General features: G+C 45.6%; 1 protein-coding gene across 1 annotated transcript in view; it reads left to right on the top strand.

The window, feature by feature from the left end:
* LOC144754364 (quinone oxidoreductase-like protein 2) overlaps positions 1-20,462 on the top strand; it is a 198,787-nt gene that overhangs the window by 105,789 nt on the left and 72,536 nt on the right. Inside the window, exon 4 of the mRNA XM_078642059.1 lies at positions 3,038-3,096. Within this exon, the coding sequence (XP_078498185.1) occupies positions 3,038-3,096 (59 nt within the window). The remainder of the gene's footprint in view (positions 1-3,037; positions 3,097-20,462) is intronic.

Genomic DNA, 20,462 nt, shown 5'->3' with positions numbered 1-20,462 from the left:
GGAAAGGGGTCCTGGTGTGGAAGGCTTGTCCGAGTGGCAGAAAACAAGGGACAGTAGAACTAGCCAAGTCATAAAACAGAAATTTGGTATGGAGAGACAGGTAAGTCACCTGTCCTTTTTGTAACATAGCGTCAACTATTCTAGGTGGCTTAAAACTCAAACCTACAGAATCTCACTATAGCTTTTTAAAACCCCTACTGACCCAGCTCACCCTTCTGAACATTTTAATTTCTTCAAATGGGGTCCATTTAAGCTTGTTTATTTGCCTCCCCAGTTTAAAGATTTGTTTCTAAGAAATTCACAGTACACTATTGCTACGGGGGACAAGGGAGGTACATTGCATGACTTCAGGGGGCAATTGAGTAAATCCGGTGTTGTAGGTGATCTACTCGCAACCAACTCATTATTAGTTTGTAAGACAGGTAATAACGTTGGAGTAAGATTATGAGTCACTGGAGTAACATCCGAGCTGCTAATGGAGTCCTTTGATGATATTTGAGCGCACGGGGTTCTAGGAAGGTGGAAGGTCAAGCGAGAGAGCTGAAAGTGGCATCGCATTTATTGTCTGCGTCTGACAGGTGCTATCGGGGCTAACTTTGGGCTTCAGCTGGTCTAAGCAATTGGTAGTTACATTTTCCACTTGCATTAGTCTGGCAGTTAGAAACACTACTTAAGACCTCCCTAGACTCTCTAAGGTCTAGCCCGCAACAAGTAAGATCTTAAAGTCCTCTTGATTCACCCCAGCAATTTTTCGTCTCGTCTTAGCACCAGTAGGTTTATAAGGAGTCGTAGCCGTAATTGTTGTCCCTTCGGGATAATATCTGTTGCTTTTAGGCGAATCACTGGTGTCTTCATGCGCTTCAAGGTAGGTTGGGATGATGACTCGGGGTTGAGGGGGGAAGCACAGTGATACTGTCTATAGAATTTTGCACACAACCATTTGAGATCCGTCCAACGGTGGGGGCGGAGGTCATGTTATCGCAACTAGAGGGAATGGCTTGCAAGTAATGATCCTCTCTTCGACGCTGGTGATCTCTTTATCAATTGCTCCGCCAGTGATCTCTTTATCAATTGCTACGCTGGTGATCTCTTCATCAATTGCTCCCAAAGCATCCAGTTATATAATTAAAGACCGAAGTATGAGGCTTACCAGGCAACTTAGTCTTGGCCGGAATCGATGTATGCTCTCTTTTCCCAAAGATGTTTAATGGTCTACGATGCAGAAGCTAAGAGAGTTGGCCTAGCCCAGCCTCCTCTGGGCTTTGACGGACATAGGATGGACCCGCCCCTGGCCTGGGCGTGCCACAAACTGCGGGAGCTGGAATCGCACATTATGCACGTGCCTCCTCACAGGGCATAGCAGCGAGGTGCAGGATGGGACAGCAAGTCCCGGGTAAGTCTCCTGACCCTCAAGTGATGCTGGTAGCAACTTCTGCTAGACTTTTTACCACTGTATCCCAGTAGTTCCTAAATTCAAGGCAATCCCAAATGGTATGTATGACTGTGCCCACCTGGCCACACCCTCTAAGACAGGCACTAGTGTCAGCTCTTCCAATTTCCGTCATTAACTCCCTAGTGTAGTAAACTGTGTGGAGCATCTTTAACTGTATCAGGCAGAGTCCAGTCCTGGGAGGAGCATCCGTCTCATTATTAACAGCCAAAGCATCGATTAGCAGCCTGCAGCAACTAGAGCGAACCCTGACCATCTTTCCAAGTGCCATGATGCCTCCTTGAAGAAACTACTGCCCTTAATAACGTTTATTGATTACATTGATTCATTCTTTCATAAATGGTACTTGGCAAAGCTCACACCTTCTTATAAAGGTGTGGTATGCATGACCAATCTCCAGAACTGTGACTCTGAAGTTTTTTATTTCATAACCAGTCTAATGTCAGCCTTGGGAATCCGTTCCCCTTATCGATAATACCTCTGCTCTAGAGTGCGCATTAGTCTCAATGGGGAACAGCCTTTACAACGTGGGCATTACCACGTGCTGCCATTACTACGCTGCTTTTACAACGCAAGTCGTTTCAACGACTTGCGCTGGAGGGCGCTGTTGGACAAGGAATAGTTTAATTTTCTATTCCAACACCTTCCCTACTGTAAAGTGGGCTGGAGTTGGAATAGAAAATTAAACTATTCCACTATCCAGCGCTTACAGCGCAAGTCGTTGTAACGACTTGTGTTGTAAAAACAGCGTTGTAATGGCACGCGTGGTAATAGCCCGCGTTGTGCTGACATACAACCCTCTCAATTCCCCTGTTGTTCTGCCGTGTCTCACTACTCAGTACTCCCCTTTAAATTACTGCTGGGCTCCCAGTCACACTGGTTCCCATCAGCATGTGTCCTCCTCGCCATCTTTTAATCTCCTCTTGGCCAGTCTTCTCACCCAGTTATACATTATTTGCAGTATCTCTACTCTGAAGCTGTTATTGGTCAGAGACCTCACTCATTGTCCATCATCTATGAAATTCTGCATTTCTGTGATAGGTTCTGGAAGACAGTTCAGTTTTTCGGTGTTAGTCTTTTGATCACCCACGCCTCTCTTCCAACTGCAAGGTAAGTTATAGCTGTGTGTAAGGACCGCCATTGGCACCAGTCATGGACCACTTTAAGTCACAATAGTTTATTTCCAGGACCCTATACTATAGATCGGTGACTACTATTACCCTTACATATTCAAAATTGTGTTATACCACATGTTCCCCTCTCTGCCATCCATTCCCCCTCCTGCCCCCCATGCTCTAGCAAACCCTACTAGCTACAGGCTTCAACTTGGGAATGGATTTTAACAGCTGGACGGATGAATGAAACAACATGAATCATGTAAAAAATGCAGTTGTCTGTTGAGAAAGTTTTGAAATGGAATTGGCAAACAATTTGTTTTCCAGAATTTTCGGGTATGTGAACAGTGAACTTGTTGGAGAAACTGAAGCGAGTTTTGAAATTGGTCCATTTTTTCTGCAGGGCCACAAAGCCCAAATGCAATTTGCACACAGATCAAAATGGCCTTGTGTGACCAATTTATCCCTTTAGGAATGGAGTTCTCTGGCTGCGTCTTGGAAGTTGGCCCGAAAGTGAAAACAGTGGAAGAGGTAAGCAGCATTGGACCGGTAATTACCACGGATTTCGCAGGTACTCCCTCTTTTTTTCTCTCTCCCGTTTCTGCAGTTGATGCCTCACCCTCCTTCCTAGCCTGACGCTCAGAGTCCGAAGAACCGGTTTCCACAATTAACTATCCATTTGTGTCTGAAATACTAGAGTTTTGAGGAAGATCACTCCATCCACAAAGCTTCTTTCTTCCTCATTCCCCTTTCTTGCTCTACGTTGTCCTTCTTTTCCATGTCTACTGCTTAGTTCAGGCCTTTGAGACCACCTTAGGCGGTCATAAAGTGTAATCCAAATAAACCATGGTACCCAGCGTGGTAGAACTGCGGTAACATGAATGTGAACCTTTGTTAATACAGGCTCGTTTGACTACAGACCAGCCACATCATTCGAATAGGTATTATGCAATATTTTTGTGTTTTTTTGGTATATCTTTATTAATACCACTCCTTTTTTTCATAGTCCTTTATCTCCATTGGTGGGATTCAGTTTTTCTAGTTGGCAAGATTAGATCTTTCCTACAAAAGTAATACCTTACCCATCTTTTAGGCAGTTCCCCTTCTATTTGATAATACAGTCAAACTCAAAATATTGAGTTACTAACACTTTGAGACAGAGGACAATCAAATAGTTGGGTCTGCCAGTGCAGAGGTAGCCGTCTGTGGCGCACCAACCTCTGGTTTCTGGTGGCGCTTCGAGAAGCATGGAGCATCAGTGTGGAAGTCCTCTTCTCTGGATGCTACAGTAGCTGCAACAGGAAAACCCACAACAATAACTGAGAATCACCTAGAATGCTACTAGGAAGTAGGGTGGATAGCGCAGGACAAGGAGCACTAGATAGCGTTACCAGTCTCCGAGGCTGCTCAAGTGAGGAGTGTCTGCAGCCATCAAATAAAGCCACTGAGGGTTTAGTAGAAACTATAATCTGTACTGAGTGACTTTGTGATCAAGGAATGTGATGGGGCCTGGGTTCTGGTTGGCAACCTCCTCAAGACTGATTCAACTGAGCCAGTCTTGACTACTACGTGCCTTGGTCTGGTGCCTTCCTCAATGAGGGGTGAAAAGCTGGAAGCCAGCGCCTCGATATAGTGGCTTTCTCACTGCGCTCTGCCACTTCTTCCCCTTCCACCAGCACCCCATTCCTTGAACACACATGCTTGCTTTCTTCTCTCTCAACTTTTCTGAGACCTTTAACTCACGCCAAAGTTTTACGAAACTACATTTTAGTGATGCTAATGCACTCCTTTACTTTTGGTATTGGCCAATTGATTTGTACCAAGTGATGCACCTTTGGAACCCCCCCTGCCATCCCCCCTGATGTTCTTTTCGATTTACTCCCCTTTCTTTTTCCATTCTCAAGAAGTAGCCTACTTTACTTTTGAACTTATGATCACTAGAGTGATGTTCAAATGTAAACGGGCCCTGGTGAATCCTGAAGTTTGTTCCCTTGTCCTTTGCTGCCCGTTAAATGATCGCCCCCCCCCCCCACCCTTCCTTATAAAGCTGTGGCAATCATGCAGCCTCCCGGTAGCCATGACCCCCTACTTTACGTTCTACATCAAAATTCTTTTGAGGACACTTTAGGCTGAGATGGCCCCCATTGACGAGCCAGGTTCACTATCACAAAGTCTCTGTAAGCAACCCAACTTGGGGGTCCAGGTAAGAGGCTTTGTAGTGGTAAAATGTTTTCCCCATGCAGAAAATAAAAAAAATGTGCTATTGAACCGCATTTCAATAGCACATTGTACAGTAGCTTCATATCCTGTCCGTGTCTGTCCACAGAAGTCATGTGACTTTCCCAAGATTACTCCTGGAAATAGGTGACTAGGTTTACCTTAAGGAACTATTGTAAGTTTTGTGAATAGTCACAAGTTGTAAACCTATACCTGTGCTCTGCAGATTTCAGACTCTACTCTGTGAGTCAGACCCAGAATTTTCATTTATACTGCAGCGGATTTTAGACACGATAACGCCTACTTTTCACCAGACTCCCATGCGCCTGGAATGTAGGGAAAAAAGAAAACCTTTGTTAGATGTTGTAGTTATCCATTGAGCATGCCACTTAGAGATTGTATGTACTATAGTGTCTGTATAAGGAAGGATTGCTTGTGCGCATGTAAATATACAACTTGGATTTTTTTATGTGCAGTTCACGCGTGCCACCGAGTGATATTTGTGCCTTTTATAAAACAAAAAAACACATGCTGTGTGCATATATGGTTTGTAAAGACCACCTTCTAATGAAATGAACCTCTTTTAGCCAAATTGACAATGTAGTAAAATGATGCTCCTACCATATGAAGGTTCCTGGAGAAAATTCTCCTATTTCTCCTTATAGGGGCAGGCTTATCAGTAGCTATGATAAAGACTTTATTGGTTGGTACAGATGCGGCTGGTAAGGAACGGAAGTAGCGGGGCAGGTAAAAAAAATATATATATAACCCTTACGTCTGCAAGCCCCCATCTCTCATCCGTCATCTCTCCTCCACTTCTTTTCAGTTCAAAAGACTTTATTAGTCAGAATGCAAGGTATCAAATAACAGTATACGGAAAATTGAGGGACAACGAAACGGGGGGAAGGGGAGAACAGGAGCAATGAAAGAAAAATAAGACAGCAAAATCAATAACATGTGTAAATCATGGGCAGTTAATATGACAGAGATAATACAATGGATATATATAAGCAATCAGGAAAAAATGTTCAAAGAACAAATGGTAATGAAAGCAAAAGGAAATGCAAAGGGCATTCAGGGTGGCTTAGGAACCTCTTGTTGAGATGGTATTGGACAAAAGGAGCGAAGAGCACAAGCATCTAAATACAGTGTAATAGGGAGCCACAATTCTGCACGTTTCGTGGCCATAAGAAGAGGAAAAACAAAAGCAGTATCAATCCTGTGATTATGACAAACATTATACCACCAAGCTGTGGTATATAAATAAATAATACCGGATCTAGGTTTTACTGGACATAGCAATGACAGATAGCTCAATAAATAAGAGTCAAGATTCGAGGTAGTAGGAGTTTGCAGGTTTAATACAGCATAAAGGACAGGAACAGGACAACCTGCACAGGAATAGGATGGCAGAGCCCGGCAGCTGCCGGGGCTGGATCTGGGATGAGCGCGCTAACTTTAATAACAGTACACAAGTATATATATTAAAACAGTTGCATTACAGTGAATACAGTAGGCGGAGCAGTGGGTGTGGTCAATAGCAGTCGCGAAAGATAAGGGTGAAAGTAGGTGTAACAGGAGGCGTATACATGGACATGTGATGTAAACGTAACAGAATATGTCATAAATGGGGCGGAAACATGGAGGGGGCTACCTAAGGAGCCGGGACCTCTAACCTAGTGGTGCGCGCAAACTGACAATGACGTGTTACTAGGAGAAGCTGGGGGCTATGAACTCTGTGCTAGGAGCAGAGACTGAAGTCTGGAGAGTCAGGGCGACATGTACCTAAACATTATCTAGTATCTGATGTTTAGAGAACATGTTGATATAAACTAAAAGGTATCGGGGTAAAGGCTAACAGACTCTAAGACTGGTGCATGCATTATTCTACATGTAGTGCGTGATGAAGAATATTAAATGACCATAAATACAGTATTTCTCTTACATGGAGACGTAAAGGCTAGACTATGACGGAAACTATTGATGCGATTCAGTAGTTTAGGAATGCAGAGAAGGAGGGCTGGACTGATAACTAGAATCATAACATATTCTTGGCAGACTCGTAGGCAGAGCCAGGCTGAACCGGGCACTGTGAGGCAGGAAGTAAGTGAAGGGTCGAGGATACAGGTGGGGGCTGTATCGCTCCTCAGCGAGGGTTCAGGAGACAGGAGCTGAATCTGGTGTCCGGGCCCTTTTGAGGCCTAGAAACGGGGACTTTACAATGAAATAACGTGCACACTGAGAAACGTGGCAACGTAACTTTACATAGGCCTAATACTCGTAGCTTTCACGAGAACTGGGAACTGGCATACTAGGGATGGACACAACTGTAATTGCGTCTTTAATCAAACATGGGGGATGCATATGCATATTAATCATGCACACATAACATAAGATGGAGGACACGTAGGGACACAGAACATGGCAAAATTTACGTTTCCACATTCCCTCCTTGTCACTACGTTTCCATCAGGAAACATCAATATTCATGATACCATCTATCATTTCATACAGTATCATTTGCTCGTCTCGAATTTTCTTGGAACGGGATTTAGAACGGGACTTGGGACTAGGAATACAAGAGGTAGCACAAATGCCGCAAATCGCAGGGCCACATTGTATACAGAGGCAGCAACTGAATATGATCGCTACTGCAATACCTAGAAAGGACAATACTTTCCATCCCCAGGCGGAAATTATATTCCAGAACCAACCGGACCATGTCCAGGTGCCTGGATCTTGGCGTAACATATGGGCAATTTTATGGAGTCTGGTTATAGCTGAATAAACAGACGGCGCGTTATTAGGAATGAAAATGCAGCAACTAGATCCGATGACTCTACAAGCCCCGCCCCTATCGGCCAGTATGACGTCAAGGACGAGACGATTCTGGAGCACGACAATTCTCATAAAGGATTGCTCTTCGGTTAAGTTACCTAGAGCAGAAGTAGTCTCAATCACTACTGCTTCAAGGGTTCTCGTTAATCTACGTATCAGTTTACTGTTCACAACAGTACCTAGATAGGGGAAGACACCTTTATTAATATCTATGTATTGTTCTAGAGCAGTTTCAGTATAATCGACAATCGGGAGGTCTTTCTTGTGTCTAGTATGTACTAGGTGGGAATTCCTATGATAGTCAGGTGGGGCTAGGAAAACTGGTGGCAGTAGGAAGGCAATGTAACAGGTTCCCTCCCAATCGAGGGGCAGACGAACATATGCGGTCTGACCACAAACAAAATAAGAATGACGTGAAGCTTTAAAAATAGATTTCCTACTGTCACTATACTTGACAATAGTAGTACAATCACTATGTCCTACATGTACGGAACCATTCTTTCGGACACATAATTCGCCTTTTACTGGTAGTACTGACATAGCAGATAAGTCTGGAGTAGTATCAGACTGAACATTCAGGACCATGAAATACGAAGAATAATTACCTAAATTGTAAACTTCATTCTCTAGATCTAACCCTGTTCTGTGGGGAAGACCTTGCTTGTCTGGAAAACATGTACTGTTAAGAAAAAACATATCTGTTGAGGATGACGTTAACGTGGACCATGCTCCACACGAACCATTATGTGAAAATGGATAAGGAAAGAGTGGCAGAACTCCCTTCGGTGTCTGGAAAGGGGGGAGTCGACCACACACCCAACAATTAGTGGCATTGCTGGTCTGGTGTGAATAATGTAACATGCGGATAAAGGAATTATTACGCATAGCAATACGATAAGAGAGTTCATGAGGAAGCAGATCACTAAACGTGTGCTCTACTGTAGCAATAGAAGACTTATTTACATGAGAAACTGGAAAATACAAATAAAATGCATAACTGGTGCAGGTAGTCATAAGGCTGAAAAACAATATGAAACTTAGAAAAACGATACATCGGATTGAGTTTTGACTAACTCTCTCACTATGAGGGTCTATTTTATACATGTCAGAAACCGGTCTAACCGTTTCACCTAGGGGAGGACTTAGACAATCAAACTGGCTGACTTATTTTACTAGACCTTAGTTTTTGCTTATACTCCTGTTGCGGAGTTTTCTCTAACAGGGAGGGTTCAGTATTATTGTCTTTTGCGGGACAGTCCTTAAGAATAGTACTTTGGCAGTCTTTAAAATCCTCGGAAATGTTCTTTGAAACAGGCTTCAATCCATAAAACTTCTTCACATGTGACAAATGGACCCAGCCCTTCCTGCCTTCCAGCTTGACGGCAGTACGGGTGGCCAGGAGGACCTGTCTGGGTTCTTTCCAGCGAGGCTCCAGCGGACTTGAACGATCAAAATTCAGGACAAGAACCATGCATCCGGGAACAATTTCATGCGGTGCCACCTCGGTATTGTCTGGAAATGCGGCGGCAACCTGTGAACGACAAGAGTGTAGGGCAGACATCAAGGAAGCTAGGTAATCTGTCAGCATATTACTTGAAACATCTGTAATACTTCGAGGTCTAGGTGTACCCCACATGTTAGGGGGGCGGCCGAATACGACCTCGTACGGGGACAGACCTGATCTGGAATGTGCGACCATGCGCATATAAAACAAAGCGACTGGCAGAGCTACTAGCCAGTCCACACCTTTCTCTTTACAAATCTTGGCAATACGGATTTTCAGGGTCTGATTATGTCTCTCTACGAGACCGGCTGCTTCAGGATGGCGTACACAATGGAACTTCCACTGGTACCCTAACAACAGGGAAACGTGTTTCATAAGCTCAGATGAGAATGGCTGGCCGTTATCAGAATATACGACTCTAGGGAGTCCATAACGGGGGAAGAACTCACGAACCAACTGCTTGGCAGTGGTCGTGGCTGTGTAATCTGGGACTGGATATGCTTCTGTCCATCTGGACAAAGCGCATACAACTACAAGGACATACTTGAAACCTCGACATCGCTCCATCTGAATATAATCCATCTGGAGGACTTCAAAAGGGTGGTCAGGGGGCTGGAATCCACCTTGTTCCACCGGGACACTTTTACCTGGATTGAACTGGCAACATATCATACAGGTACGGACTTTCTGCTTGGCTGCAGCTCGTAAATGCTTGTTGAACCAAATGTTCTGGATACTGTCTAACATGGCTTTTTCTCCTAAATGTGCTGGACTATGTGCGGTATTGATAATGACTTGAACCATAGAGTCGGGGAGAAACCATGTGGCTCTATCCTTCGTTACCCATCCCTGATCTGTCTGGACCCCTCCTTGTTCGGACCATTTCTTGATTTCTTCGGGAGTAGCATGTAACTGGATATCTATGACATCTTGAGTAGGGTCCTTAACTGTCATACATGTAGTCAGATCTGGAGTATGTGTCCGTGTCGGATTGACTGGAATGTCTGGAGTCTGTGCTGTAAGCTTGGCTGTGCGATCTGCTAGATCATTACCTTGAGAAATAATGTCAGTAACTTTCGTATGTGCTTTGCACTTCATGATAGCAATAGATGTCGGTAAATGTATGGCATCTAACAGAGCTTGAATAAGGAGACCATGCTGAATCTTGGTTCCATGAGAAGTCATGAAACCTCTCTCCTGCCAGAGCACTCCGAAGTCGTGTACGACTCCAAATGCGTAGCGTGAATCTGTGTAAACATTAACTTTCAGGTTCTTGGCGTGTATGCAGGCTTGTGTCAGAGCAACTAGCTCTGCTGCTTGAGCAGACAGGATGTCAATACGGTGTGTTTCAATAACTTCAGTGTCAGTAGTCACTGCATACGCGGCTACTAGTTCTCCTGTACTTGTTCTCATACATGAACCATCCACATAAAGTGTCAGGTCGGGATCTGGTAATGGAATATCTGTCAAATCTTGTCTTGGCTTAGTCATAATGTTGACTACTTCCACACAGTCATGTGTGGCAGGATTTGAAGTAACTGACGGTAACAGTGTAGCAGGATTTAGAACGTTGCAGCGTCTGATTTCTATGTGTGGCTGGAACAGTGTCAGTTCATAACCTGTTAAACGTGCAATTGTCAAGTGCTGAGTCTGGGTTCGGTTTAAAAGAACTTCCACGGAGTGTGGAACTTGTACTGTCAGAGAGTGTCCTAATACTATGGAATCACTTTGTCTGATAGCTAGTGCTGTGGCTGCAACTGACTTGAGGCACGCAGGCAGAGCCTGGGCTACAGGATCTAATGTGCTCGAAAAATAAGCACAAGGCTTGTACTGTCCTGCTTGATCTTGTGTGAGAACAGATAATGCTGTACCTTCACGTTCTGTGACGAAAAGTGTAAAAGGCTTACTGTAGTTCGGTGTAGCTAGAACTGGAGCTTGGCATAAAGCTTTCTTTAACTCATTGAAACTAAGTGTATGTTCAGATGTCCAAGGGAGGACAGTCGATAGGGCTGCCTCCTGTGTCGTTAACTGTATCAGTGGCTTAGCTAGAAATGCATACTGAGGAATCCATTGTCTACAATAAGAAGTAAGGCCGATAAAAGCACGTACCTCCTTCTGGGTCTTGGGTTGAGGAAGACTCGCTATTAACTGGATACGGTCGGGTGTCAACTGCCTACCCCACTTGGACAGTAAGTGGCCTAAGTAGATCACTTGCTGGACACAGAATTGAAGCTTTGAAGGGGACACCTTGTGCCCCATCTCGGCAAGGAAATACAAGACTGTAAGTGATGCTCGCTCGCAAGCACGTTCAGAACGGGCTGTGATCAGTAGATCATCAACATACTGGAGCAGGGCAGTGTCAACTGGCATGTGAATGTTGTCTAGTTGTCTCTTAAGTGCTTGACTATAAATACTAGGACTTTCTGTGAAACCTTGAGGAGCTCGTGTGAACATATAGCTCCTTCCATTTAAACGAAATCCGAAAAGAAACTGGCTGTCTGGATGAATGGGGACACTGAAAAACGCGTTCTTGAGGTCTATGACTGTAAAAAATGAGGCTTCGGAATCAATGGCTGTCAATAGGGAAGAAATATCTGGGACAACTGGGTACTGGGGAATAATACATTTATTGAGTTCTCGAAGGTCAATCACTAATCGATATACTGGGGGTGCATTTGGATCAGTACGTTTCATGACTGGAATGATCGGAGAATTACATACATTGGAGTCAGTTTCTACAACTACTCCTTGAGCCATGAGCTCGTCAATAATTTTGGATAAGGCTGCTACAGCCTCAGGTGGCAGTCTGTACTGTCTGATTCGTGGTAACACTACACCTGGCTTGAGAGTCACACGATGGGGTGTGATTTGCATATAACCTACATCAGTTGGACCTTGCGCCCATAAATGCTGTGGAACATTGGACAATCTCGGATCAAAATCTCGTAATACATAGTGACCCTTGAAGTCGCGTAGAAACAATCGTATTCCTTCTGGGGAGCAGCAAATAACTGCACCTAATTCTTTCAGTGTCTTAATGCCTATCAAATTTTCTGGACATGACTTAGTAAGTAACAGATCAGTAGTACGGGACAATGGACCTACTTCTAGAGTAACTGGCTTAGATATCTCGTTTACAATAGGCTTTCCTGAAAATCCAAGGGAAACATTTCTAGAGCCTGAGAGCGGAGCCCCTGGAACTTCGGCGTGACTGATGGTCGTCCTACTTGCCCCTGTATCAATCAGAAACTTTCTGTCTTTCCCTAGTACTTGACTATGAACATAGGGACCTTCTTGATCTACAGGAATCTCGATGAGAGGCAAGCCTACCTCCCTCTCTAGGCTGTTTCATGAGTACTGTTGGTACTCTGGATACTCAGACTGTGCATACTGATACATCTGCTGTGTAACATGCTGTGTTGCAGCGATAGGCTGCGGTGCTGGAACTGTCTGTTGTGCATTTTGTGGCTGAGGAGTCTGTGAAACTTGTTCTTGTCTAGGCGGACGTGGTCTTTCTTTAGTTTTACCAGTAGCTATATTATGTTTCAGAACTACACACTCGTTTATGAAATGACCTGGCTGTTTACAATAATTGCATGTCCCTTTAACGGGAGCTGCAGGATGACTGGCTTGATTCGGACCCCTCTTCTGACTGTCTTGAGGAACAGATTGTGCAACTAGTACTTTCATTTTCGTGTCTTTCATACGTTTTCTCTCGTGTTCTTGCTCTTCTCTGATTCTATTCTGGTGGTACTGGAGCATCTGTAACATCTGGGACGGAGTACTAGCTTGCCACGTACTTTCGACTTTCAAAACTCGATTCTTAACTTGTGGACTTGAATTCTCGACTAATTTAGTAACAAAAAGATGAGGGTATGACTCACTACTTGTCTTCAAGCCACTGTTTATAATAAAACATTTCTCAAATCTAGAATAAAAATCACTAGTGTCTTCGTCTTGTTTCTGTTTACAGGCTGAGATTGCATCCCAGTCTTCCTTTCTAGTTGCTAATAATCTGGGCAAAACTTGTATTAATAGTTCTGGTAATTCTTTACATTTCTCTCCAAGACCGGTACCTGGTACTCGTATCTTATCTTCGGCTTCTAGAACTGCCCAATCGATCTTTTTCTCTCCCACCTCCCATTCTTTTTCCTTGAGTTTTTCATATACCCCTGCGGGCAACAGGACCTTTAACATTTTAATAATATCTGGATACGTGTATTCTCCCATACGGAGCATGTCTTTTAATTCTCGGTGGAACCCTGCTGGATCTTTGTCATGACAGGGAATTAATTTCTTCATTTCTAAGAGTTCCATCTTTGTAATCGGGGTGTAAACAAATACTCTTTGCATTTCACCATCTGTTGTCCTGACTGGGTGTACTTCTCGTAACGGGTTCTGTCTGTCTATGTAAAACGGTTTACTTTCTGGAGGTGAGACATGAACAAAATGCGGGTTCAAAAACATACTATATTTGTGGCGCTGTTCTAGAATGACACAAATTAAATCGGTACCTAACCCTTTCCATCTATACTGGAGTAACTCGTTCAGGACATCGTGTAACGGACCTGGATCAGAATGTTGACCCTCATACAATGTAATGAGGTGCTGAACCATATACATACCCACCAGTCGCTGCTCGGCTGGGGGCAATTTCAGAAACATTTGTGCCACTATTTCGTCTGGAAAAGTGGTAGAATCAGTAATCCATCGGACTGCTGATCGGACTAGTTCTTGTTCATGCATAGTACTTAACTCACTATAACCGATTCGTGATTTCAGAATGTGATCGGTAGCTTGAAATACTTGTTCTAGGGAACCTTGTTCTGGTGCTGGAAGATGAAAAACTGGCTTGTGTTCTAGGCGTAAGTGGCGGTCTGGAAATCTAGATTTTCCTACATACGCTATTCTGGCGGGATTCTCGTCGTCTACCTCTTCAGTAGAAGAGTCATTCTCTTTCTCGCTTACTTGTGCTGCTTTACGTTGTTCGTGTAACTTTATTATTTCCTTACGAATTCTCTTGTACATACTCTCTATACTACTGATAGTTCTGTGCTTACCCTCGGCTATATTATCACTCCACCTTGTCAGGATTCTCATTTCGGCCGGATCTTTAGTCGGGTAATCTTGTTCCCTTATTAAACAATTAATCAGAAACTTTAATAACATGAGCTGGATTTCAGCTTTCCTTTGAGACATGGCTTCACCAATACTTTCTGGATCATCCCCTGTACGGATGAAACGATATATTCTGTCTAGATCTTCTTTCATATTCGGTAGGGTGTCCAAATACCCGGTCACCCGTCTTACACGGATGGAATATATAACTGTACTATCATCACCTGCAACTGGATCATAGCGGCATTCAGTAAGAGCTCGTCGGATTTCTGCAACGGACTTATATTTGGGCGTACGCTGTAACGCACATTCATGTAACTCGACTAACGTTAAACGTTGGTGTGGTGGCGGGGTACCAGGAGGACCTCCTCCTGCGGCCCCTAAACCGGAATCATCGACTGATACTCTTCGTGCTGGCAGAGTGGGAAATTGAAATGCAGGCTGGACCGGGGGTACCGTAGCAGGTACTCCGGTGTCTGGAGGAGCAGGAATGGCATGATTTGCAGGGACTGGCGGAACAGGATTTGCATACTCTGGGACTGTGTCGTCCAAGTAGGACGAGATGAAAATATCAGCTGCGGTCGGTTTGTGACGTAGCTTGGTCGGAACTAATGGTGGCGGAAAATTACTGGATGCCTCCGGGGTCGCTTTTGGCAAGCCCTCGGCAAGAAGAGGATACATACCCTTAGTGAGGGCATTTCTCTGTCTGTCTGACTGTTCGGTTTTGACTCGTTCACCTATCTCGATTAATTCCCTTTCGTGGGCTCGTTCTAAGGATTCTCTACTTAATTCTGACTTTCTGATTTCTTTTTCGGTTCTTTTATGAGATTCTTTGCGCCATAACTCGATGGCATCTTTCTGTGACTGTCTGGCTTTCTTTTTCCATAATGCTTCTTCTACTCGCATGATGCACTCGGCATCCCATGTGCCTGATACAGGCCATCTATACTTTTCTTCTAACTGTTTGGTATACTCTACCCATAAATCTAGATACAATATGGCACTTATGCCATGCTTCTGATACATAAAATGACCTGGACTGTCCCTAGGCGGGACAGGAACTGCTTCTTCTAACAGACCTTTTCTAGTTCTTAACTGACGTAGTTTAGAAAATAAGGGCATGACTGAACTGTAATCTAGACACAATACAATACACAATGAACACGATAATTACTCCACATTCATACCACGACATTAAAATACATGAAGAACATTTAAAATAACAGTTCGAACAGAATACTACCTGGAATACTGAAAACAGAATACATGAATCTTCTTGAGAACTGAACTGACTAGAACAGAAACTAGATGCACTGATGAAACAGTACGAAACTTACCGGTCTCATAAAGAGACACGTCAGGACCCGCATCCACCGGAGTGGACACTTCGTTTTGGGATATGTGTACCACCACACCCCACGGACCAGAGACAATTAGATTGACCCTGTCTAGATACTCCCCAGCAACGGTACTCACCGGGCAGCAAGAACGGAAGGCCTCGGACTGGACTGGACTGCTTCGACGCCGGACGGACGAACTTCGGACTTCTGTTACGGGTGGGCCTCCGGATACCTCGGACCTTGGACTCTCGGCTTGGGCTTTGGTCGGGACTCGCCGCGTTCCTCCACCGCCTCGTCTGGATGCTGGACCGCCACCTCCGTCTCCTCCGTGGGCCTGAGGGATACTTGAAGCAGAAATATCTGCACGTGCACGGTATGGTTCCGTCACGGCTGTAGAGGATCAGGGGGCCGGCGTGGCTTCACCGGCGCGTGGGGAAAGGGCAAGTCCCTGTTCGGGCGCCATTATGTGGTATATAAATAAATAATACCGGATCTAGGTTTTACTGGACATAGCAATGACAGATAGCTCAATAAATAAGAGTCAAGATTCGAGGTAGTAGGAGTTTGCAGGTTTAATACAGCATAAAGGACAGGAACAGGACAACCTGCACAGGAATAGGATGGCAGAGCCCGGCAGCTGCCGGGGCTGGATCTGGGATGAGCGCGCTAACTTTAATAACAGTACACAAGTATATATATTAAAACAGTTGCATTACAGTGAATACAGTAGGCGGAGCAGTGGGTGTGGTCAATAGCAGTCGCGAAAGATAAGGGTGAAAGTAGGTGTAACAGGAGGCGTATACATGGACATGTGATGTAAACGTAACAGAATATGTCATAAATGGGGCGGAAACATGGAGGGGGCTACCTAAGGAGCCGGGACCTCTAACCTAGTGGTGCGCGCAAACTGACAATGACGTGTTACTAGGAGAAGCTGGGGGCTATGAACTCTGTGCTAGGAGCAGAGACTGAAGTCTGGAGAGTCAGGTCGACATGTACCTAAACATTATCTAGTATCTGATGTTTAGAGAACATGTTGATATAAACTAAAAGGTATCGGGGTAAAGGCTAACAGACTCTAAGACTGGTGCATGCATTATTCTACATGTAGTGCGTGATGAAGAATATTAAATGACCATAAATACAGTATTTCTCTTACATGGAGACGTAAAGGCTAGACTATGACGGAAACTATTGATGCGATTCAGTAGTTTAGGAATGCAGAGAAGGAGGGCTGGACTGATAACTAGAATCATAACATATTCTTGGCAGACTCGTAGGCAGAGCCAGGCTGAACCGGGCACTGTGAGGCAGGAAGTAAGTGAAGGGTCGAGGATACAGGTGGGGGCTGTATCGCTCCTCAGCGAGGGTTCAGGAGACAGGAGCTGAATCTGGTGTCCGGGCCCTTTTGAGGCCTAGAAACGGGGACTTTACAATGAAATAACGTGCACACTGAGAAACGTGGCAACGTAACTTTACATAGGCCTAATACTCGTAGCTTTCACGAGAACTGGGAACTGGCATACTAGGGATGGACACAACTGTGATTGCGTCTTTAATCAAACATGGGGGATGCATATGCATATTAATCATGCACACATAACATAAGATGGAGGACACGTAGGGACACAGAACATGGCAAAATTTACGTTTCCACAAAGCCTTGAAGGAAATATTAGCTGAAGCCTTCCAATTAATGGTTATCTGTTGGAACGCAACAGCCAACAATAAATCAACAATACGAACATCACAATCAGTATCATCCCAGCAAGGCGAGAGACTTCCCAAGAAAACATGAGTAGGAGAGAAAATAAGGTGAGTATTGAAAATTACATTAATTTGAGCCCAAACCTGTATCCAGAAGTCATGTATGGGTTTCCAAAGAAACAGCATATGGAATAGGGTGGCATGCGGAGAAGAGCAAGACCAGCAAACATCTGGTGTGTTCGGAAATCGTTTGCTGAGGGCAAAGGGTGTATATAGCAACCTATTGTAAAGGAAGATTAGAGACTGTGTTAGGGACGCCGCTCTGGACGATTTACGAATCTTAATCCATAACTTGTCCCACAGGGATACGGACCAAGAGGTGTCGAGGTCCTGCTCCCACTGCTCCTCTACCTTAGACTTGGTTCTAATTGACTCGTGGGCATGAAGGTATTTGTAGAGAGTAGAAGCCTTTGGAGTAGTGCGTAGGAGAGAATGAAGTTGTGTAATGGGTGAAGAGATAGAAGAGGGCGGTTGCGTTTGCAAAAGACGGTTGTACGTAGTCATTACTGCTGTTTTAAGTAAAAGGTATTTGGGAGCAAAAGACTGAGGTAAGTCAAAGGAAGAGCAAAGAGTTGAGAAGGGCACAAGGGATGAACCTGAAAACAGTTGCGAAACCCAAACTAACCCTTATGCCTCCGGGATTTCCAATAAAAGGGCTTGTTGTGGATTAGGAGATGAATATTATGCCAAATGGTGGAAGAAAGGAAATCAGCAACGGTGATAGGAGGGGCGGGTTTAGAGGAGAGGAGAAGCCTGGTGGTAAATTTATGAATGGGAGTGGAAATTGAAGGAGGCTTCCGAGAGAAAGAAAGATATTCAGCAAAAGAAAAGGGGGACAGGAAAAGGCGCTCAACCTTAGCCCATAGGGGACAAGGAGAGGCGGGGTCCTGCAACCAAAAGTTGGCTTGGCGCATCAAAAAGGCTTTCTGGTAGGCGGGAAAGTCTGGAAAGTTCACTCCGCCTTCTGAGGCAGGACGAATCAATCTAGCAAGGGACATTCTGGATTTTTTGTTGTTCCACAAGAAGGAAGATAAGACTTTGTTAATCTTCTTAAAAAATTTGGGGGGAATAGGCACAGGAATGTTGGAAGTGGTGTAAAGAATTATAGGGGATAGCATCATTTTGATAGTATCAAGACGACCCCACCATGATAAATAAAGAAGATGCCATCTAGTTGCTAAATCCGATATTTTTTGAATGCATTTAGTGAGACATAGGGAGACAGTATTAGAGATGGAAGGGGTAACGTGTAAGCCTAAATACTTAATGTGAGAAGGACTCCAAGTGAAGTTGGAAGCACTAAAGTCCGGTTTAAATGTGAATTTTGTAAGGGGCAGGATCTCACATTTATCATTGTTAAGTTTATAACCCGAAATGAGGGAATAATTCCGCACTTCCTCCAGAAAGGCTGGGATAGAGTCTGTAGGATTGGATAGGAAGAGCAGGATATCATCTGCGTACGCAGCGAGTTTAATGTGAGCGTCCGCAGTCTGAAAACCATGAATATTGGGATTTTGGCGAAGTTTAGACAAGAAAGGTTCCAACGCCAAGTTAAAAAGGAAAGGGGAAAGGGGGCAACCCTGACGGACACCTCTTCCAAGATCAAAGAAGGGGGAAACCTGACCATTTGCACAGACCGTCGCGCGTGGGCTGGAATACAGGAGGGAGACCAAGGAAATAAATTTGGGACCAAAGCCAAACCAATCTAGAGTGTGGAAAAGGTAGGACCATTCGACTCTATCGAACGCCTTTTCGGCATCTAGGGCGATCGCTGCAAGAGGATGCTGTAGTTGAGAAGATTTAGACAAGATGTTAAACAATAATCTAGTATTATAAGTAATGTATCGGCCCTTCATAAAACCAGACTGTTCCTCACCCAGAAGATCCGGAAGCAGAAGGTCAAGTCTAGCAGCTAGCGGGCGCGGCTACGGCGGCAAGCGGAATGGCTGCTCTGCCGTGAAGCTCCTCCATGCGGGCTCCCGGTGGCAATGAGCGAGACATGATCTGCTACTCCAGCTCTTCTCAGCCACACGGAGCCAGTTGCTGATGCCGCCCAGCGCCTTTGGGTGAAAATTCCACGTCGCGGGAGCAACCTACGGCTGCGTACACGGCGGAGGAGACCGAGGCCTCCGGACCTCGGCGCCATCTTCTCTTCTGCGCTGGTGCGCTGGGTGAGTGCGGCGCAGCTCTCGGCCGCCGTGCCTCCTTCCCCCCTCTGTTCCCCGCTGGGCCCACTCGCGCATCTCCCCTCCTCCGCGGCTCCCGTATTGAGGCGCCTGGCTCCTGGTGCGCGACTGCGGCCTCTGGCCTGGGGATGCGCTGAGGCCGGGGCCTCGATTTCGGGCCCGCGTTGGTTTTCGGGGGGTGGGCGGTGGGCTCGGCCGGTGGCGACGGGGGTTGGGATCGGGGCGGCTGGGGACTCCGGTGGCACTCCCTGGTGGCACTCCCTGGCAGCACACAGCGGCCCCGCCTATGGCACGCCTGTTGGGAGGCCTGGTCGCTCCCCATTCCTCCAGTGCTGGTCACCGGGAGAGGGTTGCTCCCCACCCTGCGGAGCTCCGTGAGAGGGCGCACATCTACTGGAACCTGACCCGCATTGCTTTTGTGGCCTTGCACCATCACAGTCATTGACAACAGTAGCTCCGTCCTCGAGTGTTGGGTTCTGCTTCCCTTTACCGGCCGTCGCCTAGCCCTACCAGCGCACTTGTGACATCTATAGTGGGGCTGCCCGTGACTTCATCTGGCCCTGCCTTCTGACTCACTGCTTGCCACCTCCACTGCTGCTGCTGCCGCTGCGTATACCAATCGGCCTTGGGGATGGGGAAAAGGGATCCAAACCAGAGGAAGCTCAGCTTCGACAAAACATCCCTACTCACCACAGATCCTCTGCCTGGAGCGGCCTCTGGAGCTACCGGCTCATCGGACGCTAGTGACGCGGCGTCCATGGTCGGCGCCATGATGGGAGAAATGCGCGCCGGCTTCAAGGCCTTGGACACTCGCTTTGATAGCCTTGAGCAAAAACTTTCAGACATGGGTTCCACGGTACAGGCTCACGACCGTCGACTCGACCTGGCGGAATCCAGGATCTCGGATGTTGAGGACGGGGCCGCAAA

The sequence above is a fragment of the Lissotriton helveticus genome, chromosome 1_1, assembly GCF_964261635.1.
Source record: "Lissotriton helveticus chromosome 1_1, aLisHel1.1, whole genome shotgun sequence".
NCBI lineage: Eukaryota > Metazoa > Chordata > Amphibia > Caudata > Salamandridae > Lissotriton > Lissotriton helveticus.
The sequence above is the reverse complement of the archived record's forward strand: the minus strand, read 5'-3'. Positions and strand labels throughout refer to the sequence as shown.